Source organism: Saccostrea echinata, unplaced genomic scaffold (assembly GCF_033153115.1).
Source record: "Saccostrea echinata isolate AGI-Se365-2 ecotype Australia unplaced genomic scaffold, CSIRO_AGI_Sech_v1 ptg000025l, whole genome shotgun sequence".
Classification (NCBI taxonomy): domain Eukaryota; kingdom Metazoa; phylum Mollusca; class Bivalvia; order Ostreida; family Ostreidae; genus Saccostrea; species Saccostrea echinata.
The window spans coordinates 8967551-8987641 of NW_026889774.1; the positions used below are offsets into that span (position 1 = coordinate 8967551).

At 31.9% G+C, this 20091-nt stretch overlaps 2 protein-coding genes across 2 annotated transcripts; both read left to right on the top strand.

Moving 5' to 3' along the window:
- The first annotated feature begins 2094 nt into the window (after window positions 1–2094).
- LOC133191953 (laminin subunit gamma-1-like) lies at window positions 2095–5651 on the top strand. The gene is made up of 7 exons (XM_061327732.1): window positions 2095–2493; window positions 2742–3037; window positions 3180–3310; window positions 3547–3722; window positions 3921–4109; window positions 4408–4483; window positions 5116–5651. The coding sequence occupies exons 1-7, from the start codon at window positions 2136–2138 to the stop codon at window positions 5132–5134; spliced, it is 1245 nt and encodes a 414-aa protein (XP_061183716.1). The 5' UTR covers window positions 2095–2135; the 3' UTR covers window positions 5135–5651.
- An 11349-nt stretch (window positions 5652–17000) lies between these two features.
- On the top strand, window positions 17001–19829 carry LOC133192869 (G-protein coupled receptor GRL101-like). Its single transcript, XM_061328873.1, has 3 exons — window positions 17001–17706; window positions 18961–19103; window positions 19749–19829. Exons 1-3 carry the CDS (start codon window positions 17001–17003, stop codon window positions 19827–19829), a joined length of 930 nt encoding a protein of 309 aa, XP_061184857.1.
- Window positions 19830–20091: the final 262 nt, after the last annotated feature.

Genomic DNA, 20091 nt, shown 5'->3' on the forward strand with positions numbered 1-20091 from the left:
AAATTAGTTTTTCTTTGTTAATTTGTATCAATAATAGCCAAAATATCGTATTTTGAAAAATCACATGACATGAACTGACCATTACCTGAGTATTTGACCTGCCACTTAACAAGTTAATCCCCTAACAATAGGTTAATGGATTCTACTTCGTTTGATAGTGTTTTTGACACTAGATAAAAAAGATAAAAGAACCCATAAATAAATATACAAAAAAAACACATCACCTATCTACAAATTACTGCTGTTCTCTTTTTCCAGCAAAATTACATAATTGTATGGCTAAAGGCTTAAACAGTTTACTAATCCCTCATGCCAAATCTTCTGAGTAACACATATTATTTATTTTAGACAATTACCTGTACTTATTTTTTTCTTCAAAGACATTCCTTCTTTTTCATCAAATAAAATACTATTACCAAATTTCTATACATATATCTGAAATTGTAACAGGAAATAAAATAAAGACTTTACTATATAATTCCTATAAAACGAGAATACCCAAAATGTTATGTTAAAATATCCACATACATTAATCTTAACCCAAATTGAAATATTAATTGACTAAAATTCAAAGTGAAATTTTATCTTTAATCATAACGCAGATTTTATTTGACAAAATGAAATATGTCAGAAAGGACAATAGCCTTCTCTACAAATATAGAAAATTGAGAGATAGATTCCCTCAACTTTTTTTTATCGGAATACATGTAATAGTGTGAACTCCTCCCTCATTGAACAAGCATTCTGAGAGTATTGCATTAGCAATACTAGTCCCCTACCGGCAAGTGTAATCTGGTTCCTGTTAAGAATTGAAAATGCCATAATTCCGTCAAAAATTAATGAAGCGGGACGAAATGCAAACTTGATCTATAACTAATCAAGGTAAAGCCACATACCAAAAATCAGCTCAATATCTGAAAGCGTTTAGAAGAAAATTGCGGAAAACCCCTAAAAATTGAAAAGGCCGTAATTCCGTCAAAAATCAGTGAAGCGGAACGAAATGCAAACTTGATCTGTAACTCATCAAGATACACTCACATACTAAAAATCAGCTCAATATCTGCAAGCGTTTAGGAGAAAAGTGCGGAAAACCAAGTGGGACAGACTGACAGACAGACAGAGGGACAGACAGACAGACGGACAGACAGACAGACAGACAGACGGACGGACAGACGGACGGACAGACTCAGAGGAAACCTATAGTCCCCTCCGGTTTCACCGGTAGGGGACTAAATATATTGAAGATTATTTTAAAAATTTTGGAGTTCTGCGTTTTGTTTTCAAGGGAATATATATGCACTACTTGTACTACTTCCCCTTTCTTTCCAGTATAAACATTCATGGATATGCCTCCTGTTTTTCTTTGTTGTAATATTCTTGTAGGCAAACATGTAAAAGACTACATAATCTGCAGATTCATCTATAGACAGTGACAGTGTGCTTTTGTTTAAATACTGTAATTTGGATTCATGCATTTCAGAAACATATTTTTTTCCTCTAAAGTCTATCAGATAAAATTAAACAATTTAAAACTATAGATAATGCTGTATACGAGAATATTCGCAATATTCAGCAAGCAAAATGGCCAAATCAAAGAAGACAGAATTATCTCTTAAACACGAATGTGTCTGGGAGATTTTAATCAATGGGGTGGGGGTTAAAATATTGTTGCTGCTGACTTTTTGGTGGTGGTGGGGGGGGGGGGGGATCGACCTTTTTATTTGAGTTTCAAAAATTTCTATGCTTTATATAACAGATTGCTTTTTATTCAATATTGCTACCCCCGCCCCCAACCCCACCCCACCCACCACCCCCGAAAAATGTTCGTGCACAAAAGAATAGTGATATTAGTTGATAGCTCTAAATTAGTACACACTAATGTACAATGTCAATGACCTTTAAAATATCGATAAAACAATTTATTTTAATTACACACGATCTAGAGTAAGTCACTTTCATAATGTGGGCGGAAATCAAAACTTATTACAAGTGTAGTTCACAAACATTCCCAAGCTTTTGATTGGACGGTAAATAGACTGCAAATTAAGTCTTGTTTCGAAAATACTACTTAAATAGGTCCTAATGAAGCTTGATATAGACATTTACAGTGTTTGAAATTGCAGGAGTAGCAGAAGATGAATTCCTTTTTTATTTTGTTGTATTTCGGCTTTCTAGCTAATATCTCACGGGGACAAGACTGTTACGATGACCAAGGTAACGCCCAAATGTGTAGTCCCCCATTTGTAAATGCTGCCTTCAATAGATCTGTTCAGGCCACCAATACGTGTGGTCAGTCGGGTCCCTCAGAATTCTGTCCTTTTTCGCGGTGGGGTCGGCGACTACCATGTCAAGTATGTGACGCTCAGAGTCCCAGAACCAGGCATCCCCCAGAAATGATGACGGACGGGGAATTCCCCAGGACCTGGTGGCAATCCGATACAATGTTGGGAGGGATAAGGTACCCTGTTGTAGTCAACCTAACTCTGGATTTAAGTAAGTAAATGCACTGAGTATATTTCTTGTCTTTAATGTACTTTAAAATTTGCTGGATTTAAATACATTGAGTGCAGACTTTGTCTTACAATGTAATTTTAAATTTTCTTGTTTTACCATAAGAAAATTAAAAAAAGAATATAATTGTGAATTTTGAATTAGATAAAATTAATAATTTATTAAAAAGCATAGTGTTGCTGATTTTCATTCCTGACAAACGTACTAAGTAATCACTTCTTTCTTTCCAGAGAAAGCTTATGATATTACTTACATCAATTTGCGTTTCCAGTCTTCAAGACCTGAAAGTTTTGCTATCTACAAGAAAACTACTGAAAGCAGTGACTGGATTCCATACCAATTTTTCAGTGCGTTCTGCCAGAGAATATATGGAAAAAATAATAGGCTTTTTCCAGCTACAACCGATGAAGCCATCTGTACGAACAGATACAGTGACATTAGTCCACTGTCTGGTGGCCGTGTACCATTTAGTACCTTGGCAAGTCGCCCTGGTGCGTTTAATTTCGACAATAATCCTGTCTTGCAGGTATGTTTTCTTCTTAGTTTGTCTTTCAATTTTCAAAAGTATGAACATGCAATTGAATGGGAATTAAATTTTGCGCTTGATATCTCCATGAACGGATTTCCAAACCACACCACACAATTTTTACCTTAATTTTTTTTATAAGGAATGGGTAACAGCCACAGCTATTCGAATTTCCCTCACCCGAATGAATACCTTTGGGGATGAAGATTTTGGTGGTGATGAGGTCTTGAAATCATATTACTACGCTATTTCTGATATAGATATTGGTGCCAGGTACTAAAATGTTAAACATTCTGTAATTATCGGATTACTAAATATTTTGGTTTTTGTTCAGATCTAAAAATCATAAATACTCATTTAAAAGGACAAAATAAGCAAGTTTGCATTTATTAATTGGTACAAAATCCCTCAAATATACATTTCAGTACAACATGGAAGATTTGTTCAGAATAGTTTTACCATTTCAGACACGTTACGTGTCTACATGTACACAGTGTATATTTCTATAGGTGTAAGTGTAATGGTCATGCCAGTGAATGTTATACTCCAAATGGTCAGGAATCAGACAGAAAAATTTGTAGATGTCAACACAACACAGCTGGTGTTGACTGTGAGAAGTGCCTGCCTATGTACAACGACAAACCATGGGCAAGAGCAACATACACCAGCGCTAATGAATGTCAGCGTAAGTATTCCAAAACAAAATGTGTTACTTTCTCTTTGATTTTTTTATGCATGAAAATATGACTTTGATGAACCTTTCAAAATCAGAATTAGAACAGAAATTCTCTTTTCTTAGTTTTTCTTTACTCTCAATTGTTTTAACACACACTCATCAAGCAAGCCAACAGCTTCATTGATAGAATGGCTACTTGTATTTAAGGTTGTGAATGCAACAACAAAGCAGACAGCTGCTATTTTGACCAAGATCTTTACCAGAGGACAGGGAGGGGAGGTCGTTGTGTTGATTGTCGAGACAACACTGACGGGCCTCAGTGTGAAAGGTGCAAGGACAACCACTATCGAAGGTCATCCGATGGAAGGTGCACACCGTGTGATTGTGATCCTGAAGGTTAGTGTTGTTTTTTCCTGAAGGTTGAAGAAAGGTATATTCTTTTCAAATGGATGTACTCAAAAATGAACATTTGTAATTTTAAGCAATACAAAACCGTTCTTCATACAAATGTCATGTTAGAAGTTATTATGTGTATTCTAAAAATAAAACTTAATATTGCAAAAAGGTATGAAAACTATTAAACAATCGGTCTAATAGTAATGAACGGCAGAAACAAAACTCTGTAAAGCTAACATGATCTTTTGACTTGACTTTTGAACTTAAAAATTATGACTATTTGTTTTTAATACGTCAGGTTCTGAAACTACTCAGTGTGATGCAGCTGGACAGTGCCAGTGTAAACCAGGTTTTACAGGAGAGAAATGTAGACGGTAGAACATTTTTCTTTGTTATTTACGTTTTTTATTATTCTTTGTCTAAATTACAATTAGACTAAAAGGTGATTGGTTGGCTGGATTGATGCCCCCTGATATGACTTTGTACCCTTTAAAAAAGAGCAATTATTTTTATAAATGTATTTAGATAAATGCTGCCGCGATTTCCTGATTATGCAGATGCCTAACATCATCTAGTTATTACATCTATTCCACTCTGAAGTGTTTTACAACAATCTATGATTAAAAACTTGCATGAAATTCCCGTCTAAATGTCAAACCTTCTAAAATGATGTTGTGTGTCATCTCTCTGCAGTGTTTAGAGAATTTAGTTTCCAACACGATTTAACTATGCATGATAAGGTTTTTCATTTATGAAAAAAAAAAGAAATAAAATGATCGAGTGATTCTCAACCAGTTTAATTGCTTCCGTTTAAATTTCTTTTAATTTCTAATTTATTTTAAAAGGATGTATTAATAAAATGATATTTATAATAAAATTTTGGCACAACTGGCATAATTTAATTTCTGTTTTATCACGGATATTTTCCTAAGATGATGAAAACACTTTAATGAGTAGTTTATAAATATTGATTCATCGATTGATTGATTGATTTATTTATTAATAGATCCTCAGCGAGACGTTGAATTCTTCTGATGGCTCTCGGTGATTTCAAACTATCCTGGACGAGGGAAACAAATCCTACTATTATTTAAACGTACATTTACTTGTCAGAAATCTGATTTAGAATCAAAATGAATTAAAATCAGCGATTTTGCTAATGCTTTTGGATTTCTTTTAAGAGCAAAATTGTTGTCAGTGTTTTTTTGAATTGAAATCAAATAAAACTAATGTTTTTGTTAATACCCTCTTTTTGAACTATGATCTATGTCATCAACCGTACATGATTATGACTAAAGTTCATTAGAGTATGATTTAATTTATTTGTTTCATCGCTTTAATAATAATAAAAGAAAGGATTAATAAATTGAAGGCATTTTTTTTTATTGTAAGGCTACTTTAACAATATTATATGATATATTTTGTTCCTATTTAAACGTAGCGTTTAGAAATCGTATCCTTTCTTCCTAGGCATTCTGTCCATTGTAAGAGTCTTTGTTGTAAGATTACCATTATTTGAATAAAGATACTATTGTAAATCTATCTCATTTCATAAAGTTGTTTGTAATGTATTCAGTTGTTTGTGTTAAGGGCAATTGAACATGTCTCTGAAATTATTCAAGATGTACATGTATTCTGAGTTCCTAGATTACACAATATTCACACATTACATATATAGCAGTACCTTTTATAACTTTCTACATAAAGTCAATGAAATTATTTGTTCAGGAATAATGCTGCCTAAAGTATGATTAAATTCTAGCATATATACGGTGCATATATTTTTCAAATTGTGTTTTTATGGAAAATAAATAATTATGAGAAATAGTACCCTTAATCTCAAACATTTTTTTTTGCTTTGTGGCGTCATACTAACATTGTTCACCCTCAGTATTAACATTGAATATAGCCAACTCTTAGTATCAACATTGAATATGGCCATGATTGTTTCTAAATACTAACATAGAAAGTATTTTATTTTAATTTTACTCTCTCTCCTCATATACATATTTACTATTTCCTAAATTCATAATAAAGTATCTTTTTTTATCTTCTTCAAAATTTCATGAGAATTACTCACAAAGGTAGAAATTATAATGGATCTCTGTACTGAGTTCGGTTTTGTTAATTTTAAAACAAACCTCATGTGGCCATCAAATATTCAACTTTATTTTAACTAGGTTGCGTCATAATATATCATGTATCGGGAAGTTAGAAGAAAAAATCTTTAGAAATTTTACACTGGTTTATAAACAAATCGTTCAATGTGATCTTATTTCAAATTGGATGCAAAGATATCAATTTTAATGCTTTGGTTCATATGAATTGAATGCTGAAGGAAGATTTTACATGCATGTTGCATGCCCCTGAAAATAAGTTTCTTAAGATTCTTTAGGGTCAGTATGGAGGGTCCCAGGATTCAAGAATATTGTGGAGTATGAACATAAGGTTTTAAAAATTGAAAACTAGACAAAAGACACCCTGATTGAGAAGGAAGTACTCCAGGAAAAGCCATTTCTTAATGCAAATATTTTCTGTTTATTATAGTGAAATAGTGATCGATCTCACTATTTTTTATTTTTAAGCAGTTATTTTGTAAATTTGTAAACACGGATCTCTGGAGATAAACCCTGTCAACTGGTCACACCAGCCGTGAGCCCTATGTATTAATCAGGTAAACGGAATAATCCGCCATCAAATTCAGTATAAAAACAATGGCCTTAATTGGTATGAAACATGTCAGTCAAAATACGACCTAATGATAAGTTGTATTGACAAACAAGGTCATCAAAACGACCATAGAATTTTCGAAATGCTGACTTTAGAGCGAGGTTGTGGAAATCCCTGTAACATTTACTTACTTGTCAGTAGCCTGACACGGTTTAAATTGACAGTACTCAGAGCATGCTCTTAAGTATCGAATAAGTTTGGAGACATAAATGCCATATGCAGATGATGGTGGAATATTACTACATGAACAATGAAAGTTGACGATGGAAAAGATGAAGCCATCTCGTTTGTCGTACAGTTTTGTTGTTAGCTGGCCCTTGTCGTTCTAAAATCAGTAAAAAATCCAAATATTAAAAAGATGTGACAAACTCTGTTGTGTCTTTTATTTCGAGTTTACTGGGGTATATCGAATCGACATATGAATAAAAGTACTAGTAACTATTGTTAATTAATAAAACGTCGTCGGTGTATCTAAATGTCCAGTTGAAGGTCACAGCAAGAGCTTTCTTCTTCTCACGTAAAAGTTCTTATAAAATATTTCTATTTTTTAAACATTTTTTTTTATATATGCTATTTCTTAGAAATAAAAAAACAGGTTGGCAAATAAAGAAACACAATTAGTTTCCATCGAAAATACAACAGATTTGTGGAAGATCTGGTATCCAAAGACTACAAAGCATTCTTTTAACCGCATACTACTTGCGTGTAGATTCAGACTGATTTTAAACAAAGTAATTTTGTTGATGACCAATCTCAAGAAAGGAAAAAAAAAATATAAACCATAAATTAAAAAGAAACAATATTAACTATTTTATGAAGATAATACAATGTAGCATGTATTTAACGACCATGGACGGAGGTAATAATAAAATACTATATTGTATGAAATCATGAAATATTTAGGACATACAAAACCACACAATAACTTAATAGTAAATTCGGTTTTTTCTACATCGTTCTTAGGTCGTCCATAATACATTTATTAAGGCCAAATCAAAATGAAATTTAATAGAAACAGCCAAAAAAGTTCTCATGTCAAAGATGTATTCAATAGATGAAACTAAAACAAACAGACAAACAAAAAGCAAAAGGAGAAAATATTTCAACGTAGAACCCTACTTTTATAACAAATCTTAATAGTTATGACTTGAAAACTTGACACTGAAGTTCTGATGCTGCGAGCTAATTATTGCGTAGAAATGAGACCATTATTTTTTTCTTTTCTAAATGATCATCACCCTTGATATCCGCAATACCTTACTATTAAGAAAGCCTATTTCTGAATCTTTAAAGTAAAAAAAAAAACCAACTGATCAAGAAACATTAGAATAAGCAATAATTCTTCGAAATCTTGATTTAATCCGAAATCTGACCGAATTTTCAGATCGTTTCTTAACAAATGCATTGTTATATATTAAGGTTTTACTGACATCATGAATTTTAATTAAGTTTTGCTTTTTAATTACTCAAATGTTCTTTGAAACACTAGACGAGTAATATTATACAAAATTTTCACACATAAGTTTTTTTACTGATTTCTATTAATATTTAAAGGTTTTAAATTATAATGTTAATTTTACGGGGTAAAACCAGTATTTTGATTTTTTTAATACATTATTAAGTACTCCAAAGCGAGCATTATTTTGATGTGACCTATAAATTGATTGATTTTCACGCTTTTAATAATGAAGCTTCATATTCTCTTTTTAAAACATTTATCAACATTATTCTACTCAAATGAAGAATACTATTTAATATACAAAATATTAAATTCATAGATAAGATACTAGTAAAGTTCCATTCATATTGGGTTCTCATTAAAAGTGTAAGACATCTAGATCAAGCAACTTGATTATTTTGATTATACAAATGTAACACTTAATTTGGTTAATCCATTGAGATATCGATTTCAAAGAAAAGCAGATTGACCTCGCTCGAAATTTCAGGTCGATATTCTTTTTTTAAAAGTCAATATTTCTATAAATTTACCGAATTAAGGACTATGTTTTTGCGGACAAATAAGAGCCAAACACTTTAGATGAAAGAACGATTATCATTGGCTAAAATGTCGATCATGATCCAATCATATTTAGCAAAAAATTTTCGATTTTCCCGTAATCGAGAAAAATTTAGCACATGATATAGAGCAAACCAATCAGATTTATTGAACTACACCGTAAAAATAAAATATATTTTTTCGATTTTGACACTTTTACACAGTATCCTGAAAACATTTTGCTGGATAGGTCGATTTGAATACATTTCAGTATGTGTTTGGAACGTTTGCTTTTTGTATACACTTTATGCATTTCATTATGCAACCATGCAGTATGCCAGTTTTCAGAAGAAAGTCATGGTAAGAAAACAGTTGGAATATTTCACTTTTGTTGTTGTTGTTGTCTTTATTTGTTTCGTGACTTTTCAAATATTGAAGTAATTTACACCCCTCCCCCTAAAAAAATCAAATTTGATGAATAAGGACCGGAAAACGTATCTTTAGATTATTATTTTAAGTGATTCTTTTTACATCAATAAAGATAGTCTTTTTAAAGATTCGGTGTCACCTTAATTTTCCTTTCTTTCGTAATTGTTTACTTATTTGAAGAATTGCCTCAAAGGTATATGCTTTATTATTATTTCAAAGTCTTTTTATTGTTTTATTTTTTCCTGTTGCTTGGCTTCCAATCTGTTAAAAAAAGAAATAGTTTTATAGCATTTTTAATTTGTTATCAGCTGATTTGTTTAAAACTTTTGCCTTCATTTTCAGTGTCGATTTTTCATGTACTTAATAAATATTTAAAAAAAAAAATCACCCCTTGCAATATTTTCATTTAAAAAAACCCACCCAGAAATATCTAATCATTTCGTTTATTATATTGGCAATCTAAATTTTTGGAATTTTTTTTAGAAACGATTATGTTTTATCATTTAGCTACTATCATAATATTGATAAACAGAAACAGTATGAATTACAGTTGACTGTGACTTCGAGACAGATGATTGTGGCTGGGAATCTCACGACTCTGCCTTGGCTAATCAGCCAATTCTAGAGGATGCTTATCAGTTGTGTTTCCTAAAAAGGATGCCTTATGCTTGTAATCCTGCTGAAAACTTTTATTATGCTGGCTCATGGTATCTAAGAAAAACAAGGAATGTAACCATGGATATTTCTTTATCAAATGGTAAGAAAACGAGTTTTATATCGTTTTATTTTAAATCTATTGTGAAATATAGGACAATTCAGTCGAGGAGTATGCCAGTCAATGGGCTTAATATGAAGGGGAATACCTCGACACTTTGTCAAAATAGAGTTTTGATGTAAAAAAAAAATCAGCTTCCGATTAGACAGTTAAAAGACAAAATGCGTATTATCTATCAGTTAGTTTTTTTCGGTATACTAGAAGTGATCCAAGAAAGACTACATGAACGATATGTATTGGTTCTAGTAAACAAAGCATACAAGAACAAAAGTCTTTGTTTATAAGGCTCCATATTGGAACTGCAATTTAGAAGAACTTGCATGGCTTTAATTCCATAACCGGTAATCCGATTCTTTCAAAGGACGATAATTTCAAATTACGTTTCAGTTTTAAATACTTCAACAGAAGTAAATATGACTTACCGTACCTAAACATTCGAAAACTTCATAAGCATTCTAAAAACAAAAATACATGTATGTTGCAGGGTTCAGTTAATGTTATACCAAGCCCCTGTCTTTACTTCTCACAAAAATATTTACTGATGTGAAGGAGAAACTTCAGACATGCTGTGCTAAAACATTTTTAAGGAGTGGTCTAAATCAAATGTGGATTTTTGAAAAACTTTTAGAAAATTTGAAATCAGATTTTTTTTTTCCAGAGCCAATACTTGTAGCATTGCAACGTAATATCACTTTATACAACCATTCCTCACGAAAAATTAAAGATAGGGCTTTTTGACATCATACACAACTGCTTCTTCAATAAAATAGAACTCAGAAATACTCATATCTTATGATTGGTGATGTACAAAATTACTTTGTTAAAAAATAATTTTAATTCTACAGATAGTACTCTTATATTGATACTAAAACTATGCTGGAATTCCTCAATGACAATATCTACATGCATATAGTCTTTATAGACAAGGTCTTCCAACATTCTGTATTGGATTGATTGATTAATTGTATGTTGTTTAACGTCCCATTCGAGAATTTTTCACTCATATAGAGACGTCACCATATACCGGTGAAGGGCTTCAAATTTTGACCTTTACTCGGCACTCAGGGCCATTGAACAGTGAGGGATCTTTATCGTGCCAACGCCTGCCGTGACACGGGGCCTCGATTTTTAAGGTCTCATCCGAAGGACCTGCAACTTTCATCTAAGTGCCGAGCGCATGGCGAAGGAACAGTTGCTACCCATTTTTTTTATCGACTTTGGTCAGTCGCGGCCGAGATTCGAACTCACGACCTCCCGATCACGGAGCCAGCGCTCTACCGACTGAGCTACCATGAACGGTATTGTGCTCCTTTCTTTGCCGACTCGTTTCTGAAATCATATGAAGAATTTATTCAAAAACTTCAATGGACATTTCGATATATCAATGAGGTTTTATCAATTAACAATAAATATTGTATTTATATGTTCAACCATGTATACACTGTACCTGTGATTCCAAATAAAAGACACCATAAAGTCTGTCATAATTGTTCTATATTTGTATGTTTCATTGAGTAAAAAAGTGAATGGCAAACTAACAAAAACTATATGAAAAAAGGGATAACTTCAGCTTTTCCTCTGTCAACTTCCCCTATAAATGCTGTTCTATTCCACTATCGCATGCATATGGTGATTATGTCTTCCAACTGAATCAGTACACAAGAGCATGTTCTGAGTACAATTAAGTTTTAAGCTGACGCAAGCTACTAACAAATAAGTTGCTATAACAGGGATTTCAACAGTCTCGTTTAAAGTCAGCATTTCGCAATTTTTATAGTCATTATAATGACTTTGTTTGCAAATGCAAACTATAGTTGGTTCGAATTTTGACTGACATGTTTCATACCCAATGTTAGGCAATAGTTTTCATACTAATTTTGAATACAGATTACTCCTATACTTAATCAATACAGATGGCTCAAGGCCAGAGGAACGGTCGACATGGGGATGCTTACTCCTCCTGGGCATCAGATCCTACCTATGGACTCTGGTGTTTCAGGGGACCGTATTATTGCTTTTATCCCGATTTATATAAATGTAGGATTTATTAGATAATTAATTAAATTAGAAAATCTAAAATCAATCACTCACATTAAGAATATGTGTCCCATGAATATATACATGAATATATCATGCAGCTGTAGGTACTTCGGAATAGAATACATAACAGTATAATTATTAACTCCTATAGAAAACGTAGGTTACTTGTCGAATCAGGAGAATATCAGATAGTATGCATTGCATTCCATGAAGTGCTAGATTGGTAAAGGTAAACAATATCTTTACTTGGAGATAGACATGTAATTAAAAAATCTACTTGAACACTCATCCTAAAAAAATAAAGATCAGATCTAACTGATAGTATGCATCATGTGCTTGTTTAAACAACATAGGAATTATAGCAGGAATTATAGGAAATAAACCTGCCAGAAGAATAAAGTCTGATTACTTATTCAGAGAACATAGTTTTCTTGTATCATTTAATCATGTTGCACGTTTGTTACCTTAGCCACACTATTCCACAATTAAGATGTAAAGGGAATTCCAATGATAAACTTTCACATGGAATGACAACATTTTGAACCAGTGGGAAGCCATTGGACAGGGATAAATATTCAAAATTTTACTGAATATTTACATTATATGGCCAACAATTTGTAAAAAAAAATGTTTAAAAAAGTTGTTTTCTTGCTACCTAAATGTTTGAGCAATTACAAGGTATTTTTTTTAAATACACACCAATGTTCGTAGACCTTAAATAAATTCTAAAACATTATTTCAGGAAAGTGTGACGGACGGACGGATATAATAACAATACCCTAGAACTTTGTTTAGAAAGTGCAATTAAAATAATACCTGAAGTGAAACTATTAAATTTAATAATATTTTCTCTTCAACAAGTGTCTACGCGATTGGAAAATACAGCCATACTTTCAAGGAATGTTTTATCGACGTCACGAAACGAAAGCGACACATACTTGTCGTTTCTGGTAAGCAAGGAACTGCCTTTATCCTACGAGTTAAGGTGTCTTCGGTACTTTTACCTGATAGGTGGAAGTGCAAATCTTACTGTTTCATGTTTACCATCAGACGCAAGCATCTTCGACCTTGGATCCTTACCAGCAGCTCACCATACACACAATCTTTATTTCCAGAAAATGACCGTTGACCTCCCAGTTTTACCACGAGCTAAGGTACTATGTACGGTTTACAATTAATTAAATACAATCCTAAATACATGCATATTGCTTTATTTGGCAACAAGCCCCTCTAGCGAAATAATATTTCTATTAACCAACAATCCACTTACGAGTTTTTGTTCTCGCGGTTGGACGTACATATGAGTCATTCTTCCAAATAATGTACTCGCGTAAAATAAGAAATCTAATGAAATACTCTTGTAAAATAAGGAATTTACAGTTTGATTAATAACGTTAACTTTTTTTCCCGCCCTTCCTTATGGCGGTGCAAAGATATTTACAAGTCTGTATTATTGTTTGTAATGATTGCAGTTATTAAGTATTAAATACATACAGCTTTAATAATTGTTTTTCCATACTTCAGATAATATTTCGAGCTTTCTTTAACAATGAATCAGGCTACGCATATCTTAATGATATATCAATCTCCAACGGTTCCTGCAAAGGTAAAGAATTTTATTGCTCACTCCTGTACCCGATATCTATATCAATGTCATAATCTATTAAAGATATGAAATCTAATAATAATTTATCATTTAACTTAGACACACGTTATAAAGGGATGAAATTTATTGTGCTATACATTCCATTGAGTCATGCTATCCCTACCGTACTTAATTTCCTGACAATGACAGTTTTGATTATCTTCATGCTTGTGGTTATTATTACTTGTTAAGGAGGTTCATTCCTGAGATTTTGTGCAGATTTTGGTCTGGACCTTTATTTGTAAAATTCTGCATCATTTTTAAGTTCAAACATTAAATCTGGATTCTACAATGCAAATTAAATTATATCCAAGGAAAAGACCGCGATTAAATTCCATTCAAATAGGATTAAGCTAGGAACTATATTTTGTGGCGGAAGGTTTTTTAGGAGAAATTGATAAATATTTCCCTTTTGAAATATATACACTACTGTTAAGTTTACATTCTTATTTTTCCATTTTGGTTGCACACTGAGCTGTTTTTTGCAGTGAAATGTTTTATGCTGGTTCTGAAATATCTATTAAATTATTTCTTATGAATTCTTTCATTATATTGTGACAAATATAGTAAATATATTCTGAAAGTCCAGAAAAAAATTTCGCCAATTTTAACATAAAATTAGCACTTGTTTTTAGTAATATCTAAAAATTTATATCATAGACCCCCACTTTTGTTTTTCTTTTCTGAATATATAAGATAACTTTGATCAACATGCCTAAATTCAGCAAAAGTTTAAGACTTTAAAATAATTTTCTTGCTTGTTAAATTTTTAATGCCAGAAAAATCACATTCTTGAGTGCAGAAAGGTCAAATAATTGATTATGCGAAGCAATTTGAAACTTTTTGTTAGTCACAATTTTAAAGTGTCTTCTTTAAAATTGTGACTAATAGTTTATTTTGTCCCATGATTTATTTGGATAAAAACATTGGAGGGAAAACGTCGACGATGTGATTTTTGATTAAGACACAAATTTCAGTGCAAAAAAGTCATATTAAATGTATTGTAGCGCCAAAAGAAGCATATTGACCCCCATTTTTTGTTTTGATTTTTAATTAAGCTATATTTCACAGTCACCGCGTTTTGCATGATCGGAGAAACTAGATGCCCCAAAAGTGATGAGTGTATTGACGTGAATTTCCTTTGTGATGGTGTCCCAGACTGCAGAGGTGGAAGCGATGAAGAGAACTGTAAGATTCATTTTTCTGAGTGTTTTATTTATTTATTTTTTTACATCAATCAACCAAAAATTATCCCTCAATGACGTCATTGTGTAGCATGCTGCAAATCGTTTTTAAAATTTTGATTGGTTTATTTCGCAGGTTTGATTTCATCTGACAACGTTATCATTAATCTTCAGAGATGACAAAGCGCGAAAAATAAATGAGGCATAATGAACTTATGTTTTCGCCCGCGTTTGTGCCTCTGTCCTTACAAAAAAAAAAAACCTGGATAGAATATAGATACATCACTTACATACTAGCATTTACATTTGCTGTTTGTATTTCTAAAAATGTCATGAAAGAGTTCGTAATTCCTCATTTTAAATATCTTAAGATTATTCATTTCATTTTTATACTGAACAAAAACCTTCTTCGGTTTTTATTGTTAACTCAGTCATACGAGATAATAAAGAAACAGCAGAAAGCTGTAAATAAGCCACCATTTAATGCAACAATCATCAATACTTTTTTGTTTGTTTGTTATCTTATGTATGTTTTAAAATAGTTTGACATATCTGTTTTTGTGGTTTTTTGTTTCGAAATTGAAGAAATGTATATGTACAAGTTAAGAAATTTCTTTTCATTATAATTTATTCAGGTTCTACCACCAGTCTGAATGATTATCTCCACTCACAAACAACCGATGATAAAAATAATTCAGTCATTGAATTTGAAGGGGATGCCGCTGGTTCTTTTAATGTTACAAATGTGCTACAAGGTTCCTTTCACCGTCTCTTTTCTATTTCCTGTAAAATGACCTCTTTTTTCCCAGAACTAAGCAACTGCTCTTCTGTTAAGAATATTTGTTCTGTTCTTTCTCGTGGTTTTTATAACTTTCTGGTGTGGCAGAGTCTGGTATGTGACAAAATTACTCTCCAAGAAGCTACTGTGTTTGACATTTATTCATTAAATCTAACAAATTCACGTGTAAAGTCCTTGGAGGTAGAGGAAAGGCATTCCAGTAGTTTACGACACATCTATTTACATGAAAGCGTGTTCGAAACTTTAAGGTTATCGTTAGAGCAAGGTAACATGGAAACTATTTCCCTGATTGATTGTAGCTTCAAGTCTTTTCAATTTGACATTTTTCATAAAGAAAAAAATCAAAAATTAAGATTTACAATATCGAGGGACGACGAAAGTATGCTTTTGAGGAATTTTACTGCATTCTTCTCGTTTGACTTTTTAAAGTACAGCTTGGACATGACTGCAATGGCACCAGATGACAGTTTTGCAAGTCGGGTGTATTTTTATGTACCATTCTTTCAAAATTATATTTATGTAGGTCAATTCATTCTACGACAGGGGCATGTTTCTATATATAATATTTTTGATCTCTCTATCAAAATGTTTCAGTCTGATAGTGTAAATTATTTCACACCTGCACATAAACACATTTTAGAAAATTGTATACATTTACATTTGCGCCATTTCAGTCTAGAGAGTGCAATTCTGATTTCAAGAATTTTAACTACAAACATTCAGTCTCTGGACCTCGGTTTCAATACACTTAAAAGAATAAGTGTTAAAGATTTTGATAGATTTCAAAATTTAAAATATCTAAATCTTGAAAGCAACCTGATTAATGAAACTGAAGAAAATGCTTTAGCGGGTCTCAGAAATTTATACGTTCTAGATCTTTCAAATAATTCATTAGTAAGAATAGATAAAAACCTTTTTTCGACACTTACAAATCTCTTTGCTTTATTTTTAAATTCTAATCAAATTGAATCAATTCAAACAGAAGCATTTATTAATTTGAGAAAATTATATTCACTTGACATTTCGAACAACAAACTAGCTTCAATAAACAGAGGTCTTTTTCTGAACATGGAAAAGTTACAAACACTTTACATCCATAACAATAACATATTGGCTAAAGAAGGCTTGTTTCTCGGTTTGTTTAATCTCAAAGTTTTGAAAGTGGATTTCTTTTCTGTGTGTTGCGCAAAACCACGCAGTGTCTTTGACGTTCAATGCATTGCTCCATCAAGTGAGTTATCTTCTTGTGATCAATTAATCAGCGTTCCTACATTAAACGTGTTTATCTGGTACATGGCATTAATTGCGACTTTTGGAAACATCATAGCCTTTCTCTACAATTTTCTCTCATTTAGGAGCAGGGCTATTTCTGCATATTCAATCTTTACGTGTAACCTTAACTTTTCAGACATGCTGATGGGTCTGTATCTGTATATCATAGCTTTTATCAATTTGGTGTACACTGGGACGTATGGATTAGAGGATTACTCGTGGAGACATAGTACGCTATGTACCGTAGCCGGCATCATAGCTACTACTTCGAGTGAATCATCCGCTCTTTTTGTCTCTTTGATAACTCTCGACAGGATTCTAGCTATCAGAAACCCGTTGTCATGGAGGCGTTTGACAAAAGTAGGGGCTTCATTGCTCTCAATCTTGTCATGGGTGATTTCTCTTTCCTTGGCAGTATTTCCTATATTGCCAATGGATTTATCCAGTTTTTATGATTTCTACGCTCAAACCTCTATTTGTATCTATCTGCCGTTATCCGTTCACAGAAAATCTGGTTGGCAATATTCTGTGGCCGTTTTTGTCGGCTTTAATTTCTTTCTGTTTCTTGGTATTTTGGTTGGACAATTTATGATACTTTTCGAGGTTATTAAGTCTGGAAGGAAAGTCCAATCTTCAGGCACCCTTCAACGAGACATAGCGCTTGCCAAGTCGGTTTGTGCTGTTGTTGTTACAGACCTTTTCTGCTGGATTCCCATAGGAATAATAGGTATTTTCATATTTTTGTTGAATTGTATTTCTTAAGAATAAAGTGAACATTTTTAAAGGTATATCTATAATGCATAAAGGGATCGGAAGCATTCGTCATTCATATTCAACATCATTACTGCAAAACGTGTACGGTAATTAGAATATGAATATTTGTCAAAATTATAGTTTTGATGAATTTGCTAACACAATAGTTGTTTAATTTAAAGGTGTAGAAATACGTTTTATTCATAAAGGTATGATAAAAATTCGTGGGGACCAATTTTCGTGGATTGCTTAAAATTTGCAGGTTCATGGTGACGTACTTTCGTGTATCACTCATACTGTCAAAAGGAAAAATGACTATGAAACCCTAGTTTATTAATTCGTGGATGTGGGGTACCCACGAATTCCTCTAAAATTGAGCCACCATAAAATCTTATGATTCCACAGTATTTGAAATGTGAGGTAGAATTTAAGAGTTTTTAGAAGTCAGTTCATAACAACTTTTTAATTGTACGGACATCGTCGTAAAATGTAAGCATAAAAATAAATTTCATATCTTCCTATACTTTATTGTGCTCTATTTACTTTATCACAAGCCATAGATATGATTAGTTAAACCTTACTCTACATTTGTACTTGCCATTGAAAGCATAATTGAAGATAAGTTGCAAAAATTATTAATTTTTTATAACTTTCTTCGCTACTGGCAGAATTTTACTCCGGAAGCGTGGGGAATCGTATATTATTATTCGGATGAATGCGACCATACAATCAGAGTGTATGCATACTATGGCAATAAAGTAATATTGTTTTTCTCGAAATAATTTTCTTCGGGAGATTCATTTTACTTTATGTAATTATTTTTGTTAACTTTTACGAAGTATTTCGCTTTTTGATTTTCATTATTAGTCTTTTCAAAATTAATACTGTCGTAGCTAATTAAAAAAGAATAAAAAGGTCCCATCTTTCCAATTGGTCACATGAAATAAATCCAGTCAAAATGTCTAAGCATTCAAATAAACTCGTGAAGATTGTATAATCTTTGACAAAAAATTGCAATTCTTTGTTTTTGTTCTTTGTCTTTTGTTTTTTTTTTAATCTTGAATAAACTCAGTATACAGAAAACAAACACTTGCTAAATAATAAAGTTTTTTTTTCCTAAGGAGGGTTTTTAAACAAAATGTTTTGACATTAAAAATGATTAAATAAGACAAATTTCAAATTTTCTTCAATAAAATTATAATATATACGAGCATAGATCTTCTTTAAGGCATGTTAACATTCTCTGGAATTGATGTATCTCCTGAGGTTTACGCCTGGATAATAGTGCTGGTTCTACCTGTTAACTCCGCCCTCAACCCAATATTGTACACCTTGTCTGCTTTTTTAAGAGAGAGAATAAGAAAAACAAAGGTAAATCCTATTTTTCCTATTACATATAAAAAAAAAACTAGAAAAAAAATCAACATTTTTTTATATGTAATACCACAAGGGTGTTTAAAAAAAATATCTTTATATCACCATCTACCGAAAAGTATAACCATTTGTGGATCAAACATCAGATTTACCAAAAACAATGCATATTGGATTTTTCCCCAGAAGAAATTGCAAAAATTTTATTTATTTGTTCGAGTATTTAATTATACTTTTCGACAATTTAATTATATATGCTCTTCTATTTTCAGATGCAGCAAAATCTTGAAAACGTAAAAGTGGCCGAAAGAGAGGAAAACTTACGGTTGAAAAGACAATTGAATTATTTAAAGGTGTTGTACATACATATATTTTATGGTGTTTATGTGCACTCTGTGTTAAAGAAATACCTTGTAATGACTTTTCTCAATGTTTCTCATTTTATATGCATACCTATATTAAGTTTATCTTCATCATAAAACAGGCAATTAAACAACTACATTGTAAAAATTGATATCGGAGCAATTTTGAGAACAATGAAAGTAATTAAATGAATTAACATAATTCTGATTAAAATTATAATATAAAGGATAAACTTTCATTCTTTTATGTTTATAAACTTTGATTGGCATTAACAATTTTCAGAAAAACTGTATCTTGCCATGTCAAACAAATGCTGACAGTGCAGATCCAGAGTTGACCACAACAGCAATTAAAGAGGATTAATATCATTAAATTGGACATTAACAAATTTACAATTGTAAATTTGTTATTTCTGTTGTTCGTACACTGAAAATAATCATCGTTGTTTTCATCTTAATTATCATTATTATCATCATTGAAATGTAATTCATCTTTAAAATAATAATCATATTGGATGTTGCACATTATCTTTTTATGCTGTACATTTTACCATTAATTTCATATGATAAATATAATATATAATCTTTATTATCCACCTGCCAGCGATTTTCGCACTCCTCCCGGA